The 23,475-nt window shown below is 41.9% G+C and overlaps 1 protein-coding gene across 10 annotated transcripts in view; it reads right to left on the bottom strand.

Moving 5' to 3' along the window:
* nalcn (sodium leak channel, non-selective) overlaps positions 1-23,475 on the bottom strand; it is a 272,502-nt gene that overhangs the window by 243,731 nt on the left and 5,296 nt on the right. For 5 of the 10 annotated variants that reach the window (XM_055870944.1, XM_055870942.1, XM_055870946.1 and 2 more), the window contains exons 2-5: positions 12,497-12,577; positions 3,710-3,819; positions 2,193-2,333; positions 1,657-1,839 (exon numbers count right to left, since the gene is read on the bottom strand). In XM_055870944.1, the coding sequence (XP_055726919.1) occupies positions 1,657-1,839; positions 2,193-2,333; positions 3,710-3,819; positions 12,497-12,577 (515 nt within the window). Of the gene's footprint in view, positions 1-1,656; positions 1,840-2,192; positions 2,334-3,431; positions 3,494-3,708; positions 3,820-9,274; positions 9,503-12,496; positions 12,578-23,475 lie in introns of those variants that run through there. The other 5 variants (XM_055870950.1, XM_055870949.1, XM_055870948.1 and 2 more) reach the window with 4 other exon arrangements.

Below are 23,475 nucleotides of genomic sequence, written 5' to 3' on the forward strand. Positions count from 1 at the left end.
GATCAAACACTTAGTGGCTAAGCAGAAGCCATCGCTCAAATGTCAGAGAACACCCAAGGACACTAATATCTGAATAGAGAGCATATGATGGGAAAGTGAGGCGTCACACCCCTCTACCACAATGGATTTCGGATCCACTCTTCCCCCAATTTCAATGGAGCTCTGTAAACTGTGCCAGCACCTACGCTACAATCAACTATCAGAGTGGATCCGAAATGGCCTTTGTTTACAGCATTGCTAGGGCACTTTCCCACTGTATTAAATTACACTACAGATCACTTGACTCTGGTGGTGCTCTTGAGCTAAAAAGGGTCGTCCCTAAATGACCAGAAATATGAATAGTCTCCTTTTATTGTGGCAGTTTTCTGTCAAATGTGTTGTGATGTTTAAATGCACATAAAAAAAACATTTACACTCTGGGGAATTGACGTATATGGACAGGCCCAAGTTGAAATGTTTCTAAGAGAAAAAATGTGAGAAGCATATGCATAATCACGGTAGCAATTGACAAGGGAGGCCATTGGAGATTACGGGGAAGTTATCAGAAAAGGTGAAGCAAACAACAGTTCACCTGACACACGACCAAATTCAGCCATTACACTGTTGATTTTATGTGCATTGGATCTTCACTGTACTTTTCGAAGGCATTTGTTGAGAATCAATCAATCAATTTTATTTTATATAGCCCTTCGTACATCAGATAATATCTCGAAGTGCTGTACAGAAACCCAGCCTAAAACCCCAAACAGCTAGAATGCAGGTGTAGAAGCACGGTGGCTAGGAAAAACTCCCTAGAAAGGCCAAAACCTAGGAAGAAACCTAGAGAGGAACCAGGCTATGAGGGGTGGCCAGTCCTCTTCTGGCTGTGCCGGGTGGAGATTATAACAGAACTATGCCAAGATGTTCAAAAATGTTCATAAGTGACAGAATGAAATCTGGATATATTCAGAAACATAACAAGAATATGCAGTAGGAGACAATGACAAGGGTTTGAGTGAGAGGTCTATCTGATGTCTCCCAGTCGCCATACACCTTTTTAATAACGTGTGCACAGTTCCTAAGTCATTTAAATACACTTATATGACTCAGAGAAAGAGCTTTCAACTATTAGGTGCTTGTTGGAGCTCTCCTGGCTGTGGCTTTGGAGGAACTGAAGCAAGCACACTTGTAGTTTTTAGTTTGGAACGCTGCCCTGCATCCCCACCATTACACAATTCAAACATGTTTCATTACAAATCGCAAAGTGGGTCAGATGGTCATCATTTAAAAGCTTATTATATTGCCAACACTAGCTAATTTATAAACAATCATCTTCCAGTGTTAGGCTTTCATAGAGCACTTTAGAGAAACAGTTATTCATTTTGGTGCACAAGGAATAGAGTTATGAGTGCATAAAGGTGTGACTCATGTGGGGGATTTTCTTCACAATACGGTTCACAATAATGAGCTCTGGCGTAATGTCTAGCATGTTACTGTAGAGCCAGTGCGTTACAATTTATGCGCTTATCAGTGACCAAATCTGCCATTTCCATACAGTATACGGGATGTGAGTGTAAAGAGCTATGTAAAGTTAGATTTGAAAGCTTGGGCATAAAATGTACATAGTTATATTTGTTTTATTTTTTTGTGCAGAAAATGGATTGTTTTTATTATTACCTTGATGATTCCTCTGATGTGCATCTTGGCGATCATCTCGGCGGTGTAGAGGAACATGAGCAGCGTGTCCAGGGTAAAGGTCACGTACTGCAGCGGGGGGTAGTGCTCGAACGTCTTGGGTGTGTTCATACACACGCTGATGACGCTGATGATGGCACAGGCTCGCAGCAGAGAATGCACCCACTGGGGAGGAGGAGGAGGAGGAAGGGGACAGACAAAGAAAGTTGAGAATCCACTCGTACTTGGGTCAAATACATAGTGCATGTCGGTTACTATTTGAGTTGCGCTCTTTTTAACTTGGGAGTTTGCAGTTTTGGGACTAGTACGTTGTAAAAAAAAAAAAAACTATTTGAACGTGGGTTTACATTTTAATTGGATATTGAAACAAACCAAACAGCTGTAAAACTAAACAGTCTGAGTGAACCGATAGTGTACCTTTACTTTATTTGTAATTAATTGAATTGGCGTCGAAATGTGACAATTTTCCATTTCAAATATGGCCCAGTCCCATGTGACTGAAATAGTCACCCACTCACTGGTTTGTTGATCCAGAAGATGTCGGCGCTGTCGGCGAGGGTTTCGTCGGGCCCAAAGTCAGTCATGGGCTGGGCCTCAACCCTCGAGCTCTGCTTCCTCTTCAGCATGCTGGGGCTGGCCGTACTATACAGAGAGTGGATCTGATACACACACACAGGAAGTAAGTGACCAGTGCAAAGTCTCAGAGTGGCAGAGTTATCTGGCTGCATCCAAGTCTGAACATCCTGAGAATTGTTTCAATTGTATCATAAATATTGAAGAGTTCAATCCATGGAATTCTACTCAGTCAAGTTCTAGTATTTAAAACTCTATGTGGATTTGATCCTCTTTGTCGGCATGGAATGTTCATAGAGTGGAACTGTCTTGAAAATTTGGTGCCAACTCGGCAGCCTTTGAAATGTCCAATCTAAAATGGAGTTTGGAGAACTGTTGTTAATCTATCCTTCTGATCAGAATTATGTGGGGAGATGCTGTTATGGTGTAACACTGGTTCTGGTTATACATACAGTAGCTCTTCAAAGATGACAATGCAATCTTTGGCGTAATCAAGTCTTGACAACTGGCTTTCAGTTAAACATAGTGTAATTGTAAGTGGATATTCCCCACTATGTCAAACTGGAAATTATTACCTCCCTGAGACGAGAGTATAAAAATGGATGTAAAAAAGGTGCACAACTTTTTTATTTTTTGAATAAAAAAGCAGCACTTGGCTTGCTTCATTAATACCAATCAGTCTGCAAGTTTTCCGATATCAAAAAAAAGTCTGCCCAGATTTGGAGTTCCTGCCCAGATTCTATTCATAACATAAATAGACAACAGGTGTATGCTTTTGTTGAATGTCCATCGTGATAGACAACAGAGCACACATGTGAACACAGAACAAGTGTATTCACATTGAAACGGCAACTTCAGTAACGTACTTACCGAGACGTAAAGATCATACCCGATCTTCCCCATGTGTAATGAACATCAAAAGGCCAGTAGGCTACAGGTTTACAAGCTACAGCACAGTGACTGAGAGAGGGATGTATGTGATAGTCTCTGTGTGTGTGTGTGTGTGTGTGTGTGTGTGTGTGTGTGTGTGTGTGTGTGTGTGTGTGTGTGTGTGTGTGTGTGTGTGTGTGTGTGTGTGTGTGTGTGTGTGTGTGTGTGTGTGGTATGCAAGGGCCGATTGAATTGGAACAGAAGTGCACATACAGGGAGATATGACGCCCTCAATGGAGACAAAGCACACATACCAAAGGGAAAAGTAAAGCTGAAATTGCTCCAGCACTGCACATAACATGCGATCAGGCATACCCTGTAAATAACACATAACAGTTAGTCAACCTCATGGCATATATGGTATACAATGTACATGTACAATACCAAACATCTACAGTACGATCGAAGAGAGACAAGAAAACGCCCACCAACATCTGACAGAGGCATATATGCAAAAAAAACACACTCAGTGGAGAGAGGTGTTGCGGGAAAAGATGGCAGTGGGACAGTGGTGAGGGGTCATGTGACTCACTGTGAGCTGGCTCCTCATTGGTGCATTCATCCCCAGGTCAGAGGGGGGCAGAGAGACCAGCCAGAGATAGACAGGGGGAGCGTGATGCTCTATCAGTAGCTTAGGGTTACCTGTTGTAAGATAGAGAGAATACTACAGCGGTCAAATTACTGGAAGAGAGAGACATCATTCAACAGTCAAAACAGTCCACAAGTCAGGACTGTGTGCACATAGACCAAGTATCAATAGAAAACATAAGCAATGTTCATTTCAATAAGTGTTAGGCCTATCAATTCCCTCTTAATTAATGTCAGCCTTACTAGGCACCTTGATAAAATGAACAGTGACCCAGAACATAGAAGCAAACTGCTTTCCAGTTGGACAGAAATGAAAGTCAAATCCAAATTATTCCATCCATTTGTTCACGACTCTGCCAAGACTCTCTGCACATCACATGAGCACAATATAATTAACCTAGTCCATGGACCATTATCAGTGACAATAAGTATACTATAATTCCAACCTGTCTTATTCAAATAGCCAGAGGGAAACATCCTTCTCCAATTGCACTTAGCAAAATTCTTTAATGTCAACGTCCACGATTCGACAATGGTCAAGGCATGGGGAAACTACATTAGACATAGAGAAGACAGTATAAGCCCTATGCCCACTGTGTCTCTTTCACCTCACGGCCCCAAAAAATAAATGTGTCCTCTAAACGCATCTGCTGTCAGAAGCAATTTGCAATGTAATTGCTACACTTAGCATATTATGTTGGTACAGATTTGAAGAAGAGTGAAAACTAAATTACAGGGTGTAAGTGCTATAATGTAGGAGTAAAGTTGCCAGAGACTACAATTAGCCTCCCATTTCAAGAGAGGGACATTTTCTCTCACGAGCAGGATGCAATCACCGGGGACATTAATTGTAGCTGTGAGTATCTATTAGCTTCAAGAAACTTAGGCCTACTTTCGAAGAGTTTGTTCCACACTTGAGGAGTGCACTCAGTGCACTCTGAAATAGGCCTGTGTACATTGCTATTGTAACTACAGAAAGAGAAATAAGTGTGACGGTAGAGGTGACAAAGTACACTAACCTTATCCTTAAAAGGGGTAATTCCAGAGTAACAGAGAAGCTAAAACTCACCTTTTCTCTTTGAAATGTATGCCAAGCTAAAACCATTGATGGAAACTTTAACAAAGCATACACCTATATGCAGAAGTCAGCTTCACAATTGCCACTGAACATTTCACTAAGAGGTGTCTACTTGAAGAACAATGCAGATGCAAAGTTTGGTAACAAAATGACAAAAGGCTCCCTTAGTTTTTTTATGTGACCACATTTTCAAAAACTCTTAAATATCTAGTCCGAATTGAGAGTCAAATATGTCTGTAGAAAGAATGGGGTGTCAGCTATGATATGACACCTTGAGTTTGAAGGAAATCTATTTTGGTTATTGAACTACAGTAAGTGAAGTGGATCAACACCTGGTAATAAAATGATGGTAGCAGAATGACATCATGGGTCCTCGATCTGTACTATACAGAAATGCATAATTATCGATGTCATTCTCTTCATCGTGATGCATCCTGAGTAGGTACACGTAGGTATAAAAATGTCATATCCTCCTTTGCATGTTTAGGTATTATTCTACACACAGGCTATAATTCTAATGAACTCCGCCCCCAAACAAGGTTGGTCCAGACCAGACCATATCTGTACCAATCATAGACGTCTATGCTTCACAAGTTTGGACATCACAGGACATCACAGTACAGCGCAGTACAGTAGAGGAGCAGTAGAGCAGTTTTTTTATTGATGTTTTTTAGCCCAAAGACATTCTTGTAATTTTTTTGTCACTCAAATATCACATGAATACACATTAGACATGGACAAAATGTATAGATTAGCAAGAAAATTATCTTTAAGCCTGCATAATTCTCTCCACCAACAAGATGGGTGTGAACAGTCTGTTTCAATAACAGTGCTTGTGCACGTAGAAATAGAACTGGCGAGTGTTTTACTGTACAGTCGTGGCCAAAAGTTGAGAATGAAATGTTAACAAATATTAATTTTCACAAATTCTGCTGCCTCAGATTGTATGATGGCAATTTGCATATACTCCAGAATGTTATGAAGAGTGATTAGATGAATTGAAATTCCTCTTTGCCATGCAAATGAACTGAATCCCCAAAAAACATTTCCACTGCATTTCAGCTCTGCCACAAAAGGATCAGCTGACATCATGTCAGTGATTCTCTAGTTAACACAGGTGTGAGTGTTGACGAGGACAAGGCTGGAGATCACTCTGTCATGCTGATTGAGTTCGAATAACAGACTGGAAGCTTCAAAAGGAGGTTGGTGCTTGGAATCATTGTTCTTCCTCTGTCAACCATGGTTTCCTGCAAGGAAACACGTGCGTTCATCATTGCTTTGCACAAAAAGAGCTTCACAGGCAAGGATATTGCTGCCAGTAAGATTGCACCTAAATCAACAATTTATCGGATTATCAAGAACTTCAAGGAGAGCGATTCAATTGTTGTGAAGAAGGCTTCAGGGCGCCCAAGAAAGTCCAGCAAGCACCAGGACCATCTCCTAAAGTTGATTCAGCTGCGGGATCGGGGCACAAACAGTACAGAGCTTAAACAGGAATGGCAGCAGGCAGGTGTGAGTGCATCTGCAAGCACAATGAGGCGAAGACTTTTGGAGGATGGCCTGGTGTCAAGAAGGGCAGCAAAGGAGCCACTTCTCTCCAGGAAAAAAATCAGGGACAGACTGATATTCTGCAAAAGGCACAGGGATTGGACTGCTGAGGACTGGGGTAAAGTCATTTTCTCTGATGAAACCCCTTTCCGATTGGTTGGGACATCCGACAAAAAGCTTGTCCGGAGAAGACAAGGTGAGCGCTACCATCAGTCCTGTGTCATGCCAACAGTAAAGCATCCTGAAACCATTCATGTGTGGGGTTGCTTCTCAGCCAAGGGAGTGGGCTCACTCACAATTTTGCCTAAGAACACAGCCATGAATAAAGAATGGTACCAACACGTCCTCCGAGAGCAACTTCTCCCAACCTTCTCCAACAATGCCTTTTCCAGCATGATGGAGCACCTTGCCATATGGCAAAAGTGATAACTAAGTGGCTCAGGGAAAAAAACATCGACATTTTGGGTCCATGGCCAGGAAACTCCCCAGACCTTAATCCCATTGAGAACTTGTGGTCAATCCTCAAGAGGCAGGTGGACAAACAAAAACCTACAAATTCTGAAAAACTCCAAGCATTGATTATGCAAGAATGGGCTGCCATCAGTCAGGATGTGGCCCAGAAGTTAATTGACAGCATGCCAGGGCGGATTGCAGAGGTCTTGAAAAAGAAGGGTCAACACTGCAAATATTGACTCTTTGCATCAACTTCATGTAATTGTCAATAAAAGCCTTTGACACTTATGAAATGCTTGTATTTATACTTCAGTATTCCATAGTAACATCTGACAAAAATATCTAAAGACACTGAAGCAGCAAACTTTGTGGAAATTAATCTTTCTGTCATTCTCAAAACTTTTGGCCACGACTTTACTGTGCTCTACTGCAATTGTGGTTTGTGACTGGTCCGTGTAAAGCTTATCAGTCTAACGATCTAATAAAGTCATTCAAATTGAATAATATAATATTAGTTTCAGTGGCGGTCGGTGCTGTTTAAGATGAGGGAGAATTACTAACCGCTACACTCAGCCTATATCGTTGTCATGTCATAGTCAACATATAGTAGCTACTGGAACTTAAGCGTTAGTAAACCAGCGAAAGTCATGCAGCACAGTGAACAGTCAGAAAGCAGTTACACCAGCGGGCCTAGATGGCGAAAAATTCATAAACCCAAAAGCTTACCTTGACTTGGACGAGTTCCAGTGTTGGAAAGCCATAGCCAGCTATCTAACATAGCATCACTCTCTTTTTGAGAGTGTTTGATTGGGCTAAACTAGCTAGCTTCTTTTGCTAGCTCAGTGAATTATTTTTTTTTTTAAATACAACCAAATATGGCTCCCTTTCTCCTCCTTAATTTTGGAAGAAACTTCTTTGTTCAAAACTATTCAATTATTGTCTTTCTCTTTGAGTCAACTACTCACATTTTAGGCACTGCAGTGCTAGCTAGCTGTAGCATTTGGTACTAGATTCATTCTCTGATCCTTTGATTGGGTGGACAACATGTCAGTTCATGCTGCAAGAGCTCTGATAGGTTGGAGGGTGTCCTCCGGAATATATCATAATTACTGTGTAAGTCTATGGAAGGGGGTGAGAACCATGAGCCTCATAGGTTTTGTGTTGAAGTCAAAGTACCCAGAGGAGGACAGAAGCTAGCTGTCCTCCTGCTACACCATGGCGCTGCGCTACAGAGTGCTGCTGAGCCTACTGTAGACCTTCATTGCAAAACAGTGTTTTAATCAATTATTTGGTGACCTGAATATATTTAGTATAGTTTTATCATAAAAGGATAACTTTAATGTTTCACTATTTTTAATAAAATCTACTGAGGATGATCCCTTCAACCTCTGGGGAGCCTCATTTTACATTTACATTTTAGTCAATTAGCAGACGCTCTTATCCAGAGCGACTTATTTATATATTTTTTTATCCCATACTGGACCCCATGGGAATCGAACCCACAACCCTGGCATTGCAAGCGCCATGCTCTACCAACCGAGTCTCCACTGATTAGTTGCAATTTCTCAAGTTCTCAATTTTCTGATCCACTCATTTACATTTCTTGCATCATCTCCAGGAAGTAAAATGGTGCATGCACAGGTTATGGCCTACATTCCAAACCTCCCTTTTTATTAGGATGACATTATTCTTCTTCATGTTTGACAAGAGCTTTATTTGCTTCGAACAGAAACAGAACATTACATATTGGATATAATACACCGTCATTTTGTATGTATTATTATGATGTAGCTTGGTTCCTATCAGTTTTCATAGTAACCTTGGTGAAGAAGCAGATGTCATTCGGTCAATGTCTGGGGATTTTCAGTCTCAATATGGGCATGCATTACCAAATGAAAAATCTGCAACATAATCTCTGTAATGGATGAAATACCTGCTACATTTGATGTAACCAATGCCAGCCAGGTTGCACTTGCATCGAAGATGGATGCTGACACGGTTATTTTTGTGTATGTACGTTTGATTGATATTATATTGTTTTATCAGTCATGGAAGGAAACCATACACTGGACCTTCTTTATAATAGTGCCATGGTGTTTGAAATGGATATGCATGTTGGAAGCTGTTTCAACACCGTGTAGAAATACAATTATTCCAGAATAGGAAACTTCAATTTCATATATTTCTACACTGTAAAATGTCGATTTTGATCTTGTTTTCCCAATGTACCTTTATTCGTTTTAAAAATGTAAATTGAAATATTGGTGTAGCTGGGAAAACGGGGTGATTTCTAAGTATGTGATTCAAGTGGAACCTAACACTTCAGTGCGGGGGATTAGTCTTGTCTACATTATAAAATATGGTGGTAAATGAATGTGGTCCTTGGAGCTGAGGTAACACACACCATATATCCTCAATGCAATACTTTACCATTTTAACAGCCATGGGGCGTTGTCAGGACACCGAATGGAGTTAACTCTCTTGGCACTGTCACTGACTGCGAAGACATGGCGTTGTGTGCATCAGTCCTTGCAGTCTGCCCTTCGAATTCGCTACTACGTTATCCTCAATCCCCTGCGTATGCCAACACCTTGCATAGACATGGAACGCCATTTAGGACTTTGCTTGTCAAAAAAAGATACTTGACGTGTCAAATACGCTTGTTGACCAATGAGGACCCGAATATGACTTCACGTCACATAATTAACACGTTCATTCATTTTTGACGTAGTTATTACACATTGATACCACTATCACTCGTATTTCATGTCGATGCACCGATACGTATGCGTTGATGCTGGTAATAGTTTTGTCTGGCGCCGGTGCCGCACGAGCGCACATACACTCACCTAAACTCTGGACAATGCTGGTCACAAAAAAAGATAGCTAGGTGATGGATGCAAACAATGTTCTTCTCCAAAAACATAGCAAAACGACATAATCTGTTTCAGTAGCTATGGTTTGCTAGCCTACTATCTAGCTAAGTGTCATCATCTAAAATACCCCTAATTTATAAAACAGTTCTTTTTTGATTAATGGTGGTCGGACCCACCTATGTGAAGCTAGCCACAATAAGGATTAGCCACAATAGTGGAATTTGCGTTTTGCCTTCAAAATAAAAGTATCTCAATAAAAGTCATGCAAATAATACAAATAATGGAATCATGCCATAATGGAATAGATCATGCTAAACGAGGTTGGAATGTTCTTATATAAATTCAAAAAAAATACAACAATTTGTTAATTTGACAAATCTTTTGAAATCACACTGGATGTATTTGACTTTAGAATTGCATTGGGGACATACTTATTTCACTGTACAGCCTTCCCTATGGATAGTGGATCAATGACATGGGGTTACAGTCTACTCAGTGACACCCAGAGAATATTAGCGTCGTAGCTCTTATTGTAGGACTGAAACCACTGTGAATTGAGCCACGTGTATTGTCCCGCAATAAGAGCTACAACGCTAATATTTCTGTAAAATCAGTCAATGTGGAACATTTCAAGAACTTTAAAAGTTTCTTAAAATCAAATAAAAAACAAACACAAATTCTCAAACAAGACATTCTAATGTACTTGTGCTCTTGCTCAGTTGTGCACCGGAACATTCCCATTCCTCTTTCTATTCTGGTTAGAGCTAAATTGCACTGTTCTGTGAAGGGAGTAGTACACAGCGTTGTACAAGATCTTCAGTTTCTTGGCAATTTCTCGCATGGAACAGCCTTAATTTCTCAGAACAAGAATAGACTGACGAGATTCAGAAGAAAGGTTTTTGTTTCTGGCCATTTTGAGCCTGTAATCGAACCCACAAATGCTGATGCTCTAGATACTCAACTCGTCTTAAGAAGGCCCGTTTTATTACTTCTTTAAATCAGGACAACAGTTTTCAGCTGTGCTAACATAATTGCAAAAGGGTTTTCTAATGAGCAATTAGCCTTTTAAAATTATGAACTTGGATTAGCTAATACACAGGAGTGATGGTTGACAATAATGGGCCTCTGTACGCCTATGTAGATATCCCATAAGAAATCTGACATTTCCATCTACAATAGTCATTTACAACATTAACACAATGTCTACACTATATTTCTGATCAATTTGATGTTATTTTAAAATCTGCCCCAAAATTTGCTTTAATTTAAAAAACAAGGACATTTCTAAGTGACCCCAAACTTTTTAACGGTAGTGTAGGTCCTGGATGTCAGGAAGCTTGGCCCCAGTGGGTTGAAAGGTTGAAAATGTCAGTGAAGACACTTGACAGTTGGTCCGCACATGCTTTGAATACGCGTCCCTATAATCCGTCTGGCCCCGCGGCTTTGTGAATGTTGACCTGTTTATTTATTTATTTTATTTCTCCCCAATTTAGTGGTATCCAATTGTTAGTAGTTAGTCTTGTCTCATCTCTTCAACTCCCATACGGGCTCGAGAGAGAGAGACGAAGGTCGAGAGCCATGCATCCTCCGAAACACAACCCAACCAAGCCGCACTGCTTCGTAACACAGCGTGCATCCAACCCGGAAGCCAGCCGCACTAATGTGTCGGAGGAAACACCGTACACCTAGCGACCTGGTCAGCTCGCACTGCGCCTGGCCCGCCACAGGAGTCGCTAGTGCGCGATGAGACAAGGATATCCCTACCGGCCAAACCCTTCCTAACCCGAACGACGCTAGGCCAATTGTGCATCACCCCATGGAACTCCCGGTCGCGGCCGGCTGCGACAGAGCCTGGGTTCGAACCCAGAGTCTCTGGTGGCACAGCTAGCACTGCGATGCAGTGCCTTAGACCACTGCGCCACCCGGAAGGCCGAATGTTGACCTGTTTAAAGGTCTTGCTCACATCGGCTATGGAGTGCGTGATCACAAAGTTGTCTGGAACAGCTGGTGCTCTCATGCACATAGCGGGATTTCTTATAAGCGTCCAGATAAGTGTTGCGCTCCTAAAAAGTGGCAGCTCAAGCCTTTAGCTAAGTGTAGATGTTGCCTGTAATCCATGGCTTCTGGTTGGGAAATGTACGTATGGTCACTGTGGGGAATGACGTCGTCGATGCACTTATTGATGCAGCCGGTAACTGAGGTGGTATACTCCTCAATACCATTGGATAAATACCGGAACATATTCCAGTCTGTGCTAGCAAAACAGTCCTGCAGCATAGCATCCGAGTCATCTGACCACTTCCGTATTGAGCGAGTTACTGGTACTTCCTGTTTTAGTTTTTGCTTGTAAGCAGGAATCAGGACAGAATTATGGTCGGTTTTGCATTCGTCTCTGTGTGTGGAGTAAAGGTGGTCTAGAGTTTCTTTCCTCTCGTTGCACATGTGACATTCTGGTAGAAATTAGGTAAAAACAGATTTAAGTTTGCCTGCCTTAAAGTCCCCGGCCACTATGAGCGCCGCATCTGGATGAGCATTTTCTTGTTTGCTTATGGCCTTATCAAGCTTGTTGAGTGCGGTCTTAGTGCCAGCATGAGCTTGTGCTGGTAAATAGACGTCTACGAAAAATATAGATGAGAAATCTTGGTATATAGTGTGGTCTACAGCTTATCATGAGGTATTCTACCTCAGGTGAGCAATACCTCGAGACTTCTTTCATATTAGACATCGCACACCAGCAGTTATTGACAAATAGACACAAACCCGCCCGTCGTCCTACCAGATGTAGATGCTCTGTCCTGCCGAAACACGGAGAAGCCAGCCAGCTCTATATAATCTTTGTCGTCGTTCAGCCAAGTCTCTGTGAAACATAAGATATAACTATTAAATATATATATTTTTTTATTTCACCAGGTAGGCTAGTTGAACAAGTTATCATTTACAACTGCGACCTGGCCAAGATAAAGCAAAACAGTGCGACACAAACAACAACAGGGTTACACATGGAATAAACAAACATGCAGTAAATAATCCAATAGAAAAGGTCTATATACAGTGTGTGCAAATGAGGTAGGATAAGGGAGGTGAATCAATTAATAGGCCATAGTGGCGAAACAATTACAATATAGCAATTAAACACTGGAGAGATAGATGTGCAGAAGATGAGTGTGCAAGTAGAGATACTGGGGTGCAAAGGAGCAAAATAAATAACAGTATGGGGAAGGGGTAGTTGGATGAGATCTTAACAGATGGGCTATGTACAGATGCAGTGATCTGTGAGCTGCTCTGACAGCTGGTGCTTAAAGTTAGTGAGGGAGATATGAGTCTCCAGCTTCAGTGATTTTTGCAGATCGTTCCAGTCATTGGCAGCAGAGAACTGGAAGGAAAGGCGGTCAAAGGAGGAATTGGTTTTGGGGGTGACCAGTGAGATATACCTGCTGGAGCACCTGCTGGGTGGGTGCTGCTATGGTGACCAGTGAGCTGAGATAAGGCGGGGCTTTACCTAGCAAAGACTTATAGATGACCTGGAGCCAGTGGGTTTGGCGACGAATATGAAGCGAGGGCCAGCCAACGAGAGCATACAGGTCGCAGTAGTGGGTAGTATATGGGGCTTTGGTGACCAAACGGATGGCACTGTGATAGACTGCATCCAATTTGCTGAGTAGAGTGTTGGAGGCTATTTTGTAAATGACATCGCCAAAATCAAGGATCGGTAGGATAGTCAGTTTTATGAGGGTATGTTTGGCAGCATGAGAGAAAGGTGCTTTGTTGCGAAATAGGAAGCCGATTCTAGATTTAGTTTTGGAGATGCTTAAACTTCTTATGGCTGGGGGCAGTATTGAGTAGCTTGGATGAATAAGGTGCACAGAGTAAACTGCCTGCTACTCAGTCCCAGAAGCTAAGATATGCATATTATTAGTAGATTTGGATAGAAAACACTCTGAATTGACTTCTAAAACTGTTTGAATGATGTCTGTGAGTATAACAGAACTCATGTGGCAGGCAAAACCCTGGGAAAAAATCCAACCAGGAAGTGGGAAATCTGAGGTTTGTAGGTTTGCCTATCCAAAATACAGTGTCTTTGGGGTCATATTGCACTCCCTACGGCTTCCACTAGATGTCAACAGTCTTTAGAACGTTGTTTGATGCTTCTACTGTGAAGAATGAGGGAAGGAGAGCTCTTTGAGTCAGGTGTATGGCATGAGCTGATCACGCACTCTCCCGTGAGAGCAACCTGGTCACCATAGCAGCACCTACCTGTAGCACGCGCTCCAGCAGGTATATCTCTCTAGTCACCCCCAAAACCAATTCCTCCTTTGGATGCCTCTCCTTCCAGTTCTCTGCTGCCAATGACTGGAACGAACTACAAAAATCTCTGAAACTGGAAACACCTATCTCCCTCACTAGCTTTAAGCACCAGCTGTCAGAGCAGCTCATAGATTACTGCACCTGTACATAACCCATCTACAATTTAGCCCAAACAACTACCTCTTTACCTACTGTATTTATTTATTAATTTATTTTGCTCCTTTGCACCCCATTATTTCTGTCTCTACTTTGCACTTTCTTCCACTGTAAACCAACCATTCCAGTGTCTTTTTAGCTTTTATTTTACTTACTGTGTTGTACTCACTTCGCCTCCATGGCCTTTTTATATTTTTATTTATCTATACATATATCTGTTTGCCTTCACCTCCCTTATCTCACCTCACTTGCTCACATTGTATATAGACTTTTTTTTTCTTTTTTTTTCTCACTGTATTATTGACGATATGTTTGTTTTACTCCATGTGTAACTATGTGTTGTTGTATGTGTCGAACTGCTTTGCTTTATCTTGGCCAGGTCGCAATTGTAAATGAGAACGTGTTCTCAATTTGCCTACCTGGTTAAATAAAGGTTAAATAAATAAATAAAAATAAATAAATAAATAAAACCTGCGTTCCATCGCATTTCTGAAGACAAAGGAATTCTCCGGTTGAAACATTATTGAAGATTTATGTTAAAAACATCCTAAAGATTGATTCTATACATCGTTTGACATGTTTCTACGAACTGTAATGGAATTTTTTGACTTTGTCTGACCTGCGTGTCATCAATTTGGATTTTGGAACTAAACGCGCAAACAAAAAGGAGGTATTTGGACATAAGTTATCGAACAAAACAAACATTTATTGTGGAACTGGGATTCCTGGGAGTGCATTCTGATGAAGATCAAAGGTAAGTGAATATTTATAATACGATTTCTGACTTCTGTTGACTCCACAACATGGCAGATATCTGTATGGCTTGTTAGGGCTCTGAGCGCTGCACTCAGATTATAGCATGGTGTGCTTTTTCCGTAAAGTTTTTTTTAAATCTGACACAGCAGTTGCATTAAGGAGAAGAATATCTAAAGTTCCATGTAAAACACTTGTATCTTTTATCAATGTTTATTTTTAGTGTTTCTGTAAATTGATTTGGCTCTCTGCAAAATCACCGGATGTTTTGGAGGCAAAACATTACTGAACATAACGCGCCAATGTAAACTGAGATTTTTGGATATAAATATGAACTTTATCAAACAAAACATACATGTATTGTGTAACATGAAGTCCTATGAGTGTCATCTGATGAAGATCATCAAAGGTTAGTGATTCATTTTCTCTCTATTTCTGCTTTTTGTGACTCCTCCCTTTGGCTGGAAAAATGGCTGTGTTTTTCTGTGACCAGGTACTGACCTAACATAATAGTTTGGTGTGCTTTCGTCTCAAAGCCTTTTTGAATTCAAATACTTGTATGTTTGAGGAATTTTAATTATGAGATTTCTGTTGTTTGAATTTGGCGCCCTGCACTTTCACTGGCTGTTGTTTGATTGAGTGTGTGGACAGGTGTCTTTTATACAGGTAACGAGTTCAAACAGGTGCAGTTAATACATTTACATTTTCATTTTAGTCATTTAGCAGACGCTCTTATCCAGAGCGACTTACAGTAGAGTGCATACATTTTATTACATTTACATACTGAGACAAGGATATCCCTACCGGCCAAACCCTCCCTAACCCGGACGACGCTATGCCAATTGTGCGTCGCCCCACGGACCTCCCGGTCGCGGCTGGCTGCGACAGAGCCTGGGCGCGAACCCAGAGACTCTGGTGGCGCAGCTAGCACTGCAATGCAGTGCCCTAGACCACTGCGCCACCCGGGAGACCAATACAATAATACAGGTAATGAGTGGAGAACAGGAAGGCTTCTTAAAGAAAAACTAACAGGTCTGTGAGAGCCGGAATTCTTACTGGTTGGTAGGTGATCAAATACTTATGTCATGCAATAAAATGCAAATTAATTACTTAAAAATCATACAATGTGATTTTCTGGATTTTATAAAAATTACAGACCTCTACATGCTTTGTAAGTAGGAAAACCTGCAAAATCAGCAGTGTATCAAATAGTTGTTCTCCCCACTGTAGGTCTGTAGCAATTTGGGTCTAGAGTGTCTCCCCCTTTGAAGAGGGGGATGACCACCGCAGCTTTCCAATCTTTGGGCATCTCAGACGATACGAAAGAGAGGTTGAACAGGCTAGTAATAGGGGTTGCAACAATTGCGGCGGATAATTTTAGAAAGATAGGGTCCAGATTGTCTAGCCCAGCTGATTTGTAGGGGTCCAGATTTTGCAACTCTTTCAGAACATCAGCTATCTGGATTTGGGTGAAAGAGAATGGGGGAGGCTTGGGCGAGTTGCTGTGGGGGGTGCAGGGCTGTTGGCCAGCCGTGAAAAAAAAATGCTCAAATCTCAATTATCATGGATTTATCGGTGGTGACAGTGTTTCCTAGCCTCAGTGCAGTGGGCAGCTGGGAGGAGGTGCTCTTATTCTCCATGGACTTTACAGTGTCCCAGAAATGTTGGGAGTTTGTGCTATAGGATGCACATTTCTGCTTGAAAAAGCTAGCCATTGCTTTCCTAACTGACGGTGTATATTGGTTCCTAATTTCCCTGGAAAGTTGCATATCGCAGGGGCTATTCGATGCTAATGCAGTATGCCACAGGATGTTTTTGTGCAGTCAGGTCTGGAGTGAAACAAGGGCTATATACGTTCCTGGTTCAAAATTGTTGAATGGGGCATGCTTAAGATGGTAGGAAAGCACTTTTCAAGAATAACAAGGCATCCTCTACTGATGGAATTAGGTCAAAATCCTTCCAGGATACCCGGACCAGGTCAATTAGAAAAGTCTGCTTGCTGAAGTGTTTAAGGGAGCGTTTGACAGCGATGAGGGGTGGTCGTTCGACCGCGGACCCATTACGGATGCAGACAATGAGGCAGTGATCGCTGAGATCCTGGTTGAAGATAGCAGAGGTGTATTTGGAGGGCAGGTTGGTTCGGATGATATCTATGAGGGTGCACGTGTTTACGGATTTAGCGTTGTACCTGGAAGGCTCATTGATCATTTGTGTGAGATTGAGGAAATCAAGCTTAGATTGTAGGATGGCCAGGGTGTTAAGCATGTCCCAGTTTAGGTCACCTAACAGCACGAGCTCTAAAGATAGATGGGGGGCAATCAATTCACATATGGTGTCCAGGACACAGCTGGAGCCAGAAGGTGGTCTATAGCAAGCGGCAACGGTGAGAGACTTGTTTCTGGAAGGGTGGATTTTTTAAATTAGAAGCTCAAATTGTTTGGGCACAGACCTGGATAGTAAGACAGAACTCTGCAGGCTAACTCTGCCCCCTTTGGCAGTTCTATCTTGTCGGAAAATATTATAGTTAGGGATGGAAATTTCAGGGTTTTTGGTGGTCTTCCTAAACCAGGATTCAGACACGGCTAGGACATCCGGGTTGGCAGAGTGTGCTAAAGCAGTGAATAAAACAAACTTAGGGAGGAGGCTTCTAATGTTAACATGCATGAAACCAAGGCTTTTACGGTTACAGAAGTCAACAAATAGAGCGCCTAGGGAATGGGAGTGGATCTAGGCACTGCAGAGCCTGGGTTAACGTCTACATCACCAGAGGAACAGAGGAGGAGTAGGCTAAAGGCTATAAGAGCCTGGTCGTCTAGTACGTTCGGAATATAGAGTAAAAGGAGCAGGTTTATGGGCAAGGTAGAATAGATTCAAGGCATAATGTACAGACAAAGGTATGATAGGATGTGAATATAGTGGAGGCAAACCTGTGCATTGAGTGACGATGAGAGAGATATTGTCTTTAGAAACACCATTTAAACCAGGTGAGGTCACTGCATGTGTGGGAGGTGGAACTAAAGGGTTGGCTAAGGAGTATTGAGCAGGGCTAGAGGCGCTACAATGAAATAAGGCAATAATTACTAACCAAAACAGCAATGGACAAGGCATATTGACATTAGGGAGAGGCATGCGTAGCCGAGTGATCACTGGGTCCAGTGAGTAGCTGGGCGAGCTGGAGACACGGTGATTCAGACAGCTAGCTGACCAGAGCTAGCAGGCTAGCAGAAGGGCCTTAGAGGGACGTCGCGACAGAAGAAGTCAGTTGTAGCCCCTTCATGCAGTTACGTCAGCAGATCAGTTGTGATTGATCAGCAGGGCTCCGTGTGGTAAAAGGGTCCAGGCCAATTGGCAAAATAGGTATAGTATAGCCCAAAGAAAATTGTCTGATGGACTTCTTCAGCTAACAGTCCGGTGTGCTCTAGACAGCAAGAGGGCTGCTAACATGCTAGCAGATGGGCATTCAGGGGACGTTGCAACGGGGGAGCCAGTTGAAAACCCCCTCGGGCGGATTACATCGGTAGTCCAGTCGTGAAGGATCGGCGGGGCTCCGTATCGGCAATTAAAGGGGTCCAGGCCAATTGGCAAAATAGGTATTCTAGCCCAAGGAGTGGCTGATGGACCTCTTCAGCTAGCCGGGAGATGGGCCTAGCATATGCTAGCTCCAGGCTAATTCGTGCTTGCGTCGGGACAGAGACGTTAGCCAGGAGAAGCCAATCCGATAGCAGCAACCTAGCTGCGATGATCCAGATGAAAAGGTGCAGAGCTTGTAGTAGGAATCCGGAGATATGGAGAAAAATAAGTCAGATTTGCTCTGGTTTGAGTCACGCTGTACAGACTGGCGAGAGTTGTCTGGGCTAAAGGTAGCTGAAGACCGCTAGCTAGTAGCTAGTTAGCTGGCTAGCTGCTGTTGGGGGTTCCGGTTCAAGAGTAAAGAAAATAGCAGAATCATACCACATTGGGTGAGGCGGATTGCAGGAGAGTATGTTTAAGTTGAGCTTAAGAAAAATAAAGAAAAATATATGCTAAGAAAAAATATATAAAAAGATATATACATGGGACACGACAAGATGAGGACAAAAGACGTCTGACTGCTACGCCATCTTGGAAACAGAAATGTCCCGTTGGTAGGATAGTCTTAATTGTAGATCTTCCAGTTAGTTTTTCAAGGATTGCACGTTGGCCAATAATACAGAGGGAATTTTTTAAAGGCACCGCACCCTCCTCCCCCTTTTTCTCTGTCTTTTCTTCACACTGATTGATGGGAATTGGGCCTTGTCTCGACACCTTTGCGTCGGACTCATTAAATAAAGTTTGAGGTGAGTAATCACTGTTCTGATGTCCAGAAGCTCTTTTCGGTCATAAGAGATGGTAGCAGCGACATTATGTACAAAAAATATCATAGTTCAAGTGCAGTCTCAAAGACCAACAAGCACTATGATGAAACTTGCTCTCAAGAGGACCGCCACAGGAAAGGAAGACCCAGAGTAACCTTTGCTGCAGAGGAAAAGTTCCTTAGAGTTCCCACCCTCAGAAATTGCAGTCCAAATAAATGCTTCACAGAGTTCAAGTAACAGACACATCAACATAAACTGTTCAGAGTCCTATTCATCTGTCCTTTGGTCTGATGAGTCCAAATTTGAGAGTTTTGGTTCTAAGAGTAGGTGAACAGGTGATCTCTGCATGTGTGGTTCCCACCATGAAGCATGGAGGAAGAGGTGTGATGGTGCTTTGCTGTTGACAATGTCTGTGATTTATTTAGAATTCAAGGCACACTTAACCAGCATGGCTACCACAGCATTCTGAAGCAATACGCCATACCATCTGGTTTGCAAATAGTTGGACTATCATTTGTTTTTCATTAGGACAATGACCCAACACACCTCCAGGCTGTGTAAGGGCTATTTGACCAATAAGGAGAGTGATGGAGTGCTGCATCAGATGACCTGGCCTCCACAATCACACAACCTCAACCCAAATGAGATGGTTTGGGATGAGTTGGACCGCAGAGTGAAGGAAAAGCAGCCAACAAGTGCTCAGCATATGTGGAAACTCCTTCAAGAATGTTGGGAAAGCATTCCAGGTGAAGCTGGTTGAAAGACTGCCAAGAGTGTGCAAAGCTGTCATCAAAGCAAAAGGGTGGCTACTTTGAAGAATTTAAATATAAAATATATTTTGATTTGTTTAAACACTTTTTTGGTTACTACATGATTACTACACGTTTTATACCATAGTTTGGATATCTTCACTATTATTCACCAATGTAGAAAATAGTAAAAATAAAGAAAAACCCTTGAATGAGTAGGTGTGTCAAACCTTTTGACTGGTACTGTATATATACAGTTGAAGTCGGAAGTTTACATACACCTTAGCCAAATACATTTAAACTCAGTTTTTCACAATTCCTGACATTTAATCCGAGTAAAAATGCCCTGTTTTAGGTCAGTTAGGATCACCACTTTATTTTAAGAATGTGAAATGTCAGAAAAATAGTAGAGAGAAAGATTTATTCCAGCTTTAATTTCTTTCATCACATTCGCAGTGGGTCAGAAGTTTACATACACTCAATTAGTATTTGGTAGCATTGCCTTTAAATTGTTTAACTTGGGTCAAACGTTTCGGGTAGCCTTCCACAAGCTTCCCACAATAAGTAGGGTGAACTTTGGCCCATTCCTCCTGACAGAGCTGTTGTAACTGAGTCAGGTTTGTAGGCCTCCTTGCTCGCACGCACTTTTTCAGTTCTGCTCACAAATCTTCTATAGGATTGAGGTCAGGGCTTTGTGATGGCCACTCCAATACCTTGACTTGGTTGTCCTTAAGCCATTTTGCCACAACTTTGGAAGTATGCTTGGGGTCAATGTCCATTTGGAAGACCCATTTGCGACCAAGCTTTAACTTCCTGACTGATGTCTTGAGATGTTGTTTCAATATATCCACATAATTTTCCTACCTCATGATGCTTTCTATTTTGTGAAGTGCACCAGTCCCTCCTGCAGCAAAGCACCCCGACAACATGATGCTGCCACCCTGTCCTTCACAGTTGAGATGGGGTTCTTCGGCTTGCAAGCCTCCCCCGTTTTCCTCCAAACATAACGATGGTCATTATGGCCAAACAGTTCTATTTTTGTTGCATCAGAGCAGAGGACATTTCTCCAAAAAGTACAATCTTTGTCCCCATGTGCAGTTGCAAACCGTAGTCTGGCTTTTTTATGTCAGTTTTGGAGCAGTGGCTTCTTCCTTGCTGAGTGGCCTGTCAGGTTGTCGATATAGGACTTGTTTTACTGTGGATATAGATATGTTGTACCTGTTTCCTCCAGCATCTTCACAAGGTCCTTTGCTGTTGTTCTGGATTTGATTTGCACTTTTCACACCAAAGTACGTTCATCTCTAGGAGACAGAACGCGTCTCCTTCCTGAGCGGTATGACGGCTGCATGATCCCATGGTGTTTATATTTGCGTACTATTGTTTGTACAGATGAACGTGGTACCTTCAGGCGTTTGGAAATTTCTCCCAAGGATGAACCAGACTTGTGGAGGTCCACAATTCTTTTTCTGAGGTCTTGGCTGATTTCTTTTCATTTTCCCATGATGTCAAGCAAAGAGACACTGAGTTTGAAGGTAGACCTTGAAATACATCCACAGGTACACCTCCAATTGACTCAAATTATGTCAATTAGAAGCTTCTAAAGCCATGACATCATTTTCTGGAATTTTCCAAGCTGTTAAAAGGCACAGTCAACTTAGTGTATGTAAACTTCTGACCCACTGGAAATGTTATACAGTGAATTATAAGTGAAATAATCTGTCTGTAAACAATTGTTGGAACAATGTATTGTGTCATGGACAAAGTAGATGTCCTAACCGACTTGCCAAAACTATAGTTTGTTAACAAGACATTTGTGGAGTGGTTGAAAAACAAGTTTTAATGACTCCAACCTAAGTGTATGTAAACTTCCGACTTCAACTGTAGATCAACAATTATTTCAAGAAAGGGAGAATCCATTCATTAATATACCCAATCAGCGCCTATATGCTGCTTTGCAGGAGTGGTCCTTGAGTTGCCTCTCCTCCCTCAGACACGTTGGATAGGCCTATAATGCCAATATGCTATTGTATATTTTACTTTCACTTGCCCACTACTGTTAGCCTACAGGTTATGGGTACTCAATCTAGTGGGCAACTGTATGTTTAGTCTGGGATTATAATGGCCTGCAAAATAGCGGTGTTGTAGCAAATTTGGAGGGAAGCTCGACATCGGGACACATCCTGTACACACTCATAGCTCCTGGTCTCCAGGATCCCAAGATTATTAGCCTACAGTCGTTATAAGGATAGTTGCCATAAGGAGGGGGGGGGGGGGGGGGGGGGGGGGGGAATTGTAAAGCACCATGGATAAGGTCATTGCCATCACACACAGATATTTTGTTCCATCCTATTCTGAATTTTCCTTTCGTCATATAGGCCTAGCTGTTAGACTTTCTAAGCTACTGTAGGGCTATGCAAGGTGTTTGCCTAGGCGACACTCCTGAACATCGTAACGAATTCGGAGGGAAGACAGACATGGACTCAGTCCCAGTGCAAAGAGAGTTTCTTCATCTGTTTGTGTTCATAACGCATCGTGGCCATTTTGATATGGCCAGTATATGCCTCTAATCTGCAGGGAGAAACGTGGCGTGTGTGTGTACTGATTGACTCCTGCGTAAAGATACATTGCCTTCAGAAAGTAGTCATACCCCTTGACTTATTCCACGTTGTTGTGTTACAGCCCAAATTCAGAATTGATTAAATATAATTTCTCGCCCATCTACACCATTATGAAAAAGTGAAAACATGTTTTTAGTACTGTTTGCAAACGTTTTGAAAATAGTGTGGGTCTAAGAACTTTGCGCACCTGGATTGTACAACATTTCCACATTATTTTTTATTTCTTCCAGCTCTATCAAGTTAGTTGTTGATCATTGCTAGACAGACATGTTCAAGTCTTGCCATAGATTTAAGCTGATTTAAGTAAAAACTGTAACTAGGCCATTCAGGAACAATCAATGTCGTCTTGGTAAGCAACTCAAGTGTATATTTGGCCTTGTGTTTTAGGTTATTGTCCTTCTGAAAGGTGAATGTTGCCTGTGTTTAGCTCTATTTCGTTTCTTTTTATCCTAACAAACGCCCTAGTCCTTGCTGATGACAAGCATGCCAATAACAATGCCGCCACCACTATGCTTGAAAATATGAAGAGTGGTGTGTGTAGTTAGTTATAGTTATTTCTTTGGAATATTTTTATTCTGTAAAGGCTATCTTGTTTTCACACTGTCATTTAGATAAGTGTTGTGGAGTAACCACAATGTTGTTGAACCATCCTGTTTTTCATATCTGTAACAGTTTTAAAGTCACCATTGGACTCATGGTGAAATCCCTGAGCGGTTTCCTTCCTCTCCCGCAACTGAGTTAGGAAAGACTCCTGTATCTTTGTAATGACTTGTTAAGCAAATTTTAACTCCTGAACATATTTAGGCTTGTCACGAAAAAGGTGTTGAATACTTGACTCAC

This window comes from Salvelinus fontinalis, chromosome 19 (assembly GCF_029448725.1).
Source record: "Salvelinus fontinalis isolate EN_2023a chromosome 19, ASM2944872v1, whole genome shotgun sequence".
Lineage (NCBI taxonomy): Eukaryota > Metazoa > Chordata > Actinopteri > Salmoniformes > Salmonidae > Salvelinus > Salvelinus fontinalis.